This window comes from Chaetura pelagica, unplaced genomic scaffold (assembly GCF_000747805.2).
Source record: "Chaetura pelagica isolate M959 unplaced genomic scaffold, ChaPel_1.0 scaffold191, whole genome shotgun sequence".
NCBI classification, from domain to species: Eukaryota; Metazoa; Chordata; class Aves; order Apodiformes; family Apodidae; genus Chaetura; species Chaetura pelagica.
The window spans coordinates 1,150,246-1,158,466 of NW_009952440.1; the positions used below are offsets into that span (position 1 = coordinate 1,150,246).

The 8,221-nt window shown below is 38.3% G+C and overlaps 1 protein-coding gene across 1 annotated transcript in view; it reads right to left on the reverse strand.

Moving 5' to 3' along the window:
- The window catches only part of VCAN (versican), a 105,203-nt gene that overhangs the window by 83,606 nt on the left and 13,376 nt on the right, over positions 1-8,221 (reverse strand). Inside the window, exons 3-4 of the mRNA XM_010008396.1 lie at positions 967-1,141; positions 733-860 (exon numbers count right to left, since the gene is read on the reverse strand). Coding sequence (XP_010006698.1) covers positions 733-860; positions 967-1,141 — 303 coding nt within the window. The remainder of the gene's footprint in view (positions 1-732; positions 861-966; positions 1,142-8,221) is intronic.

Here is an 8,221-nt window from a genome sequence, read left to right on the forward strand (position 1 = left end):
TTTTTTTTTTTTTTTTTTTTTTTTTTAATAAAGACAAATCACAGACCCATGGACCACAAGGTACCATGTTGTTCACAATATGATCCATGGTTATAGTCACTATGTGGCAGAATAATTATCACTCTGCTGCATTAGAGTCCTTTAATGAGCAGCTTTTGCAAAAGCTATAGTTGTACTAAAGAAGATTCAGATTCCTCACTGGAATGTTTCTACTTGTTTGTTTATTTTTGATGCTAAGATACTCTGTTTTAAAAAAAAAAGATATTATTAAACTTGGATTGCAGTTAAATATCTGTCTAATTTTATGCCACGGACACGTAAAACCCTTAATTACATACTTCATAAGCTATAATACAGTTAGCACATGTACTATATCCATCTTTATATATGTGTCCATTGTATATATAGTTTCTCAAATGTTAAATGTGTTTCTTTGAAAATCCTTTCATAACGTTCAAAAAATAAGATGCTCTAACAGCAACTTTTGTGAGATCTACTGCACTAACTATAGCAGCTTTAAACCTGACTGTGTCTTTGTAGACTCCACATTCGCCTTTAATGAAGGCCTGCTAGGCCACAAACTATAGGTTCACTTCATTCAGCAATTCTCTTCAGATTCAAACTGGCCAAAACTTCTTTTACACAGAATTTCATATTTCTTTGCCTTTCCACATTAGAACCTCCAGTGACTTTTAAATTTTTCAGTGCAAAGTAAATATGGACCCATCTTACCTTCCATGTGTTCCACATAGCAATACACATCATAAGTTTCATTAGGAAAACGGCGCCCATACGTTCTGACTCCTTTCTTTCCCATTTTATCTCCAAAGCAGCCAATTCTTGGATGTCTAATTGGATACCTGAAAATGCAACATGCTCATATTTATTATTAAGATAAGGCAACATTTTAAGTTTGTACAGTCTAAGCATATTAATTTTGGGAAACTTTCATGAGGCTTTTCTCACCTAACAGTCTGGTCAGACACCCAGCCAGCGTCACATTGCTCAAATCCATCCTCATAGGCTGCTTTCAGTTGTTCTGGGCTTGCCATGACGGCACCATTGTCCAGACAAGTCTGCTGAGCTTGTGTAAAATTCAGAGTATACCTGCTGGTTGCTGCACGATAATGGAATACCACACCTACAAGGCAAAAATAATTTATATTAGTGATAAATTTCTCATCATTTCTGCAATCATCATCATACTGTAACTTTACCTTGGTATTGTTACAATGCTGAAGAGATGGATACAGTAAAAACAGTAAAAGGCTAAGAAAGATGCTATCTTATAAATGATGTCCCCCCCTCTAGTGGCTGATACCAGTAATTATATAGCACCTTGTTTTATTAATAGTTGATGAAGTTACTGTACACACACACAAAAAGGAATTAAACCCTATACGTACTTTTACTGCCATATCAGAGAAAATCGTGATGAGAAGTGAAAACAAATGCTAAAACATGTCAGTGATATCACAGTTACCAAGACTCTTCCAGTTCCCAGTGCTGTTTGGCTCACTGCACTGCAGGCAAGATTGTTTATGGTAGCAGCACTACCTGACACATGGGCTTAACTAACACATCAAATTTCAAAGCAAACTGTGTGACCAGACAAGGCTAAGCACACCTTGCCCTCTGAAAAAGTGGGCTTTAAAATAGACTTTCCAGAGCAGCCAGCTGCCATGACTGCACACAGGAGTGCCAACAGTGAAAGGGGGATCCCCTGAGTGCCTGAGGTCTTGCAGCTGCAGGGAGACATGTGACCAATGGGGACACCAAAAAAATTGTGCTTTTGATGCAGATTCATTAATCACTCATGGCCCTGAAGTCTGTTCCTATGCATCAAAGCTTACTACAAATATAACATTTATAAATATATGGCTGTTGGTTAATTTTTCATAACCATGGTTTTCTGTACAAACTACAAATGATACAGACAAAGCAAAGCTTGCTTTAATTTGAGCCCTTTCTGGTTCTGGAAAGAATCTTGACAATTTCAAAAGTTACGTGAGCACGTCAGATGTTTGGAGAGGGAAGCTTAGAATTAAGATGGTTTTAGTTAAGACAGGATCTTTCTAGAAGACACATACTGTTTTCTATATAAACATAATCCCTACTGAATTCAGCTAAACTTGCACACCTAAAACAAGCTATAAAGGACATTAACTCCAAAGTGGCAGAAAACAGATACTCCACTTTGCAAAATCACTTCCCTCCTATTGCCAGTGTCTTTTACAGTTTAGCATCAAAAGTATGTGTCTGATGATGTCTCTGAAAATTAACATTCAACCCCACTCATTGCACTCTAAAATCTTCAGAAGCACTGCAACACCATAAAACATCCACTAAATAGAATGGCTACAAAGCAAGAAAAATAAACCATTAGATGTCCTTTTTCTCTGATTATTTTATTGCAGCACTTCATGATGAGGAAATAACATACTGTAATACAGTTTGGGAAAATGGTGGCATTGTAGCAACAATGATTTTAACACTAGGTCCTTGTTATTAGAGCATTGTTGAAAGATAGAAGAAGTCTGCTAATTTACAAGTAAATAGGAATGTCGGTAACTTAGTAAAATGTTGATTCAAGAGAGTCCAACACATTTAGAAATACTTTTTTTCATGGAGACAAATTCAGTAAAATGTTGCCACTTATCAAAGATCTTGATATGGTCAATAAATAAAAAACACATATTTTTCTTTTCATTAAGGAACTTTCTGAAATTAAAATAGAATACATTATCTGAAAATTACTCAAAAATAGGTTAAAACTCAATCATCAAATAATTTTTTCAAAGCCACTAGCAGGGAAATAGGATAGAAGAAGAAACCCTGGGAATCCCCCTATTTCATCACTTAATATAGAGTCACACAGCAGCTGCAGCCACTAACTGGAAGCTTACAGACCACTAGCATCCCCATAAAATGCCTTTTCAGAGCCACTGACAGAACCCCTCACAAGGAGTGCTTCTTCAAAATGATGATGCAATTCCAGCTTCAAACGGACCCAAGTATTGTTTGGCATCACTGACAAGTGAAGAATACACCCTGAAAAATTATGGCTATGCTTATATTACTCAATTAAATTTTCCAGCTACCTACAACTCAGTCATCAAGACTGTTTAATTGTTAGATTAGTTCACTGCAGTATTTGGTCTGAGCCCCATAACCCTCTTCCAAACAATTTCTGGGTAGACTTCAGGAGCTAGCCAAGACCAGGGACAACTTTCAATGGGCATCTCCATCCCGTGCTGGGAGCCAGAGGAGCATAACTGCCTGGATGAGTGCCACACCGTTCCAGACAGCCTCAGTGCTAGAGCACAGTCTCAGGCACATTTTCTTATTAACGTGAACTAGATACCAGGAGAGAGTGAAAGAGCTCTACTAGCTCCTGCATCCCTGCATTTTCTCTAGTTACAGGGCACTGCCTGTTTAGGGCAAATTTACACATACACAAGATGAGCAAAACTTTGTTTATATATACATGTGCATATATGTGTGTGTGTGTGTGTGCATATTTTGGCTTTGTGAACCCTAAAAAACACAATCCTTTATCACATGTCCCACACAGAGCACTACCTGACAACATAAGGGTTAGACAAAAGTAACTAATTACATTAGCAATTAAAAAGCTTAAAATAACAATAATATTATTTATATTTTTTTTCTTACAGCTGTGCTATTCATTAAAATATTTGGTTTAATATATTTAGAATTTAGTAATATTTTTTGACAGAAAAAGCAAGTTATGTGCTGGTATAAATATGCATCTTCAGTGGTACAGTAATAAACAAAAACATGAGTTCAAGTGACCTGATTGGTGTTCTAGATCTAGACAAAAGAAATGTGTCTAGACACAGGACTCACAACAGAAGGAATAAAACATCTCTCCTGAATCATAAGTATGAACTCATAAGAACTCCTAATAACATTCACAAGCTGGGCATCTGGCAACTGCATGTTATCACTGAATACACACACATTTTTTTTTATTAATTTTTTTTTGTAACATTGGCATTTCTGTAGTACATAATATTTTACACTGACTCTGTAACTCAGGGTCAAACCAGAAATGCTCAAGGATATAAAGCAATTTGTTAATCCAATTTTTGTTTTGATTTTAATTAAAATGTATTTTATCTTAATTCAGATTGCTTTTTTTTTTTTTTTTTTTACAAGATTGCTTAACTGATGCTGTGTGATTGCAAATGGGCCCAAGAGCACTGCTTCACAACAACAAAAAGGCTTATTAACTTAGTAGGAGGTGGCAACAGATTTCACTGAACTTGTAATTTTTTTTAAAGCTTCCTACTGTTGAATATATGAGTGAATTCTGCACAACCAACTATTTCTCCCCTCCTTTCTTCCACGTTGGAAGCAACCACCGTCCTTCCTAGCTGGACTATGTTTGGGATACCTGAATGAGGCACAACTAAAGAGTTAAAAATCACTGCCAATTTAAAGTAGCTTTTGCAGTGCTGGGAAGAGCCTTTGGTCATTTGTAAGTCCTGGAAAGGAACTTGGAGAATGCTTTGTTCTCCTCACTCTGATCCAAAAGGTAAACTTCACCTATTCTTAGAGTTGAAGGCTCTTCCATTTCCAGTGAGAAGCTAATGGACATAAAAAAGAGCCTCTAAGATGAATGGGAGGAGGACGTCAGTATGTATAAGCCTGTGCAACAGCTGCAATAATTAGACGACCCCCTGGGGCTAAGAAGATTAAAGTGCAGGACTTTCATTGTTTCAGTTAGACAGGGAGAGAGGGACAAAATCCATTGTCCAAGCCTTTGCACTTTAAAACATTTGTAAAGGATTTTTCTCTTTGTCTATTTCCTTCCCGAAAGAAAAGGCAAGAAAGGAGTTGCCCTAGGAACAAATAAAGCAACTGGAAAACAGACTACAGCAGTATAATGTTGTCACTGAACATCTGGCAAACAAAGTCAGTGTAATTACAGGAAGGAGTAGTAGCATCTGCAAGAAAGAGCACTCACAGGAAAGTAATTTGTAGCATCCAAAATTCACTTCTGTCTGAGCAAGAGATAATATCTTCTCATTTTTTACTTATCTTAGATCAGAAAACAAATATGTAAAGTATTTCACTTTCAACAAACTAGAGTTTCCATAGGTCAGAGCCTGGTTCTGTGGCTTGAAAGATTTGGATTCCAACTTTGCTTTATCATTTGCTGGGATATCATGCAGCCAAGCCTTATGGAACTGCAGGAGGAGGGGTCCTTGTACAGCTAATAAATTACAGTTCACTTTCACTAGTGCACTCACAGTGATGCAACATGTGTGACTCTTGGAGTCACACAAAGCCTCAATTTCAGAAGTTATTTCACACAGCAAAGAATATCTAAAGAGAAAAGATTATTATTGCAGTGCTTTTTATTCTGTTAATTTCTATATTCTGGCCTTAGCTACTGCCGTGCAGATCCCTGGTAATACCATCAACTAACTGCCAAAGCAACCACACAGTTTTGGTGATCCCCCTTGCCTTTAATCCAGGAGACAATTTACATTACAAATGCATGCCAAAATAGAGGCTGCAGGACCTCGAACTGTATGAAAGGAAGGAAGAGGGCAGCATTTTCAGTTTCCTGCATGAATAATTCATTAGTATTCCTCATTCGAGGCTTTGCACCCATCTTCTGACCCCTGTCTTGGGCTTTGGCAACCTTAGAAGAGCAGGTTCGCCTTGCATCGCAGGGACTCCCTCACAAAACACCTCAGGGAGCTTCTCATTCTGGGGAGAGAAAGCACATACCAACCCCTCTGCTCTGTCGGCCCCAGTGCCTCCAGCTCTCCAGGGACAGAGGCTTCTTGTACTAACTCACATGTTACTTGTCTGTGCAAAATCTTTGTTTCCATCCTCACCAAGCAATGCAGTTGCTTGCAGGTGTTGGTGATCTCCTCTGACCAAGTTGGTCCAGATAAGGAAAGTCACTGATGCTGAGCTTCAGCTGTATTTTTCTCAGGGAGAGGCCTTCTTCACTACAACTGTATTAATCTCTGAGCACACAGTGACATCACCTGCTTCACCCATTATGTCTGCACAGCAACATACTAGGTCACACAAATGTTCACTTAGGCAAAGGTGCTACTACTTGGATTAAAATTGCTTTTAAAAAAAAGCCATCACACAGCCTCTCAGAACTGTCCTTATACTGGGGGATGACCAGCATCCTAAACTCAACTCTAGCATGCCACGTGTGAAGGCATACCATGATCTGCCTGGGCTCAGACCTCTCCCACCAAAGCTCCACCATCTAGCCTTGTGAAGAAACCTCGCCTGCCTGCCCATCAGCTGCCACTTTCCCAGCCCCTAAGCGAGGGACACAGAAGATTGATCAGCGGATTTGCTTCCCTGTTCCTGCTATGCACTGCACGTAGACCCTGGGTGCTACCCATTGTGCTCTTTCCTTCCCAGATACACAAGTTGTCTTGTACAGCTTAACATTGGGATTCATGGTGTAGGAGAGTGCAACATAAAAAATGCAGCAGCCCACATTAATGTAGTTAGCAAGGGAGCACGGAAGTTCAATATCAAGAGGCAGGAAGGTTTCAAGACAGATAAATCTGAAAGATTAAATAAAAGCATCTCTTCAAATACCATACTTAAAAGATAATAAAGGGAAGTTCTGGCTATAGAGAGAATAAATCAATTAGGTTGTCAACACACAATCTCTCAGGGCTAACAGCACAATTGAGTGGCACCTTCCCACATTGGAAACAACTCCCATTTATTATCATTATAATGCCTACAAGAAAGAAAACTTTGCATAAAAATGAAAATGTGAATTACCATCTACTGTGCTTCCCTAATTGCTGCTTCTTTTCATTAACAAGATCAGTATTTTAAGCCTAGGGTTTTCTTTACTGGCTTAAAAAAAATAAAAACCAAAACACAACACAAAATCCTAAACTAAAGAGAGACTAAAAAATCTCTCAGACTTGCAGTAGAATCAAACTACTAAAATGTAGCACATGAAAATAATTGTCTCCTGAAAACATCAGGGGAAAAGAGGATAAAATTCTCTCGCTATTGGTAAAACATATTCACTGGCAAGGTTTGAAAAAAAGAGCACCAGAACTGGATGGATCCCATTTGCCACTTTCATCCCTTTAAATGCAATCAACTCCAAAGTTGATAACAAAAAAAAAACCACAAAAAAACCCAACCAAACAAAAACCAAACAAACAACAAACAAAACCAGAAATGAGTGGTTTGTTTAGATTTTTTCTTTTTGATTTCACTTGTATACATGTTACTTTTTAGTGACCAACACCATAGCACCACACCAAACAAGGATTTAATTAAATACTCAGTTATGTTCCAGAATGCAGAGAGTCCCGTTACATGGCACTTCTAGGTCAGGTTTTTACATGGTATCTCAAAACTATTTTATACAAGTGGACGTTGTTATAACAAGAGAGAGGCAATAAACACAAACACAGACACAGAGAGGCTCAGCAATACTTTTATAAAATCCTTTCTGGGATTCAACTCACCAAAGTTTGCCTAAAGTTTGGACTAGATTGTTAAACTAGTCATCTAAATCTCTCTAATTGGTGACCAGGGATAAGGACTGCCAAGAGTGCTCATCTCACCTAAGATCCTCAACAGAGAGGAGCTGGAGGTAGCATGAACCTGCATGTTTAGCTTAGACCAGGCACATGACCTGAAATTGCCAAAGGGGAAATAAATCCCATCCTGACTTCAGGTTTCCATATTCCAGACTTGGCATCCAAATCAAGGTTATGAAATTATGTTCAGTAAACTATTAGTGGGCAAGTTAACACTTGAGGATTATCTTCAGAAGGCACTACCTGGTGGTCGTCAACCTCCATGTTGATTCCAAATGTCTCTACTGGGATACAGTGAAAACCCACCAGTGCCCAAAAGCAGCTTAAAGTGGGAAGGATGTGGTAGCTTAGTGACAGTTACTGAGAAGGGACAACCATCTCTTTTAGGTATCTGAAGGCTCCTGACCTGACATTTTCAGACAACAGTGGCAAGGGAATGGTTAAGAATTAAGACAAAATTACAATAAGCACTCAAAAACTGTGAGGCTCAGGACTCATAGTTTGATACAGTTTGAATTTTGGGTGTAATAACATCAAGAAAGGTCGGAAGAAAAGTTCAAAACACTGTAGAATGATGCAATTACAAGAGCTGAAAAAAAAATAATTGCCTCTGTTAAAAAAAAAAGGGGGGGGGG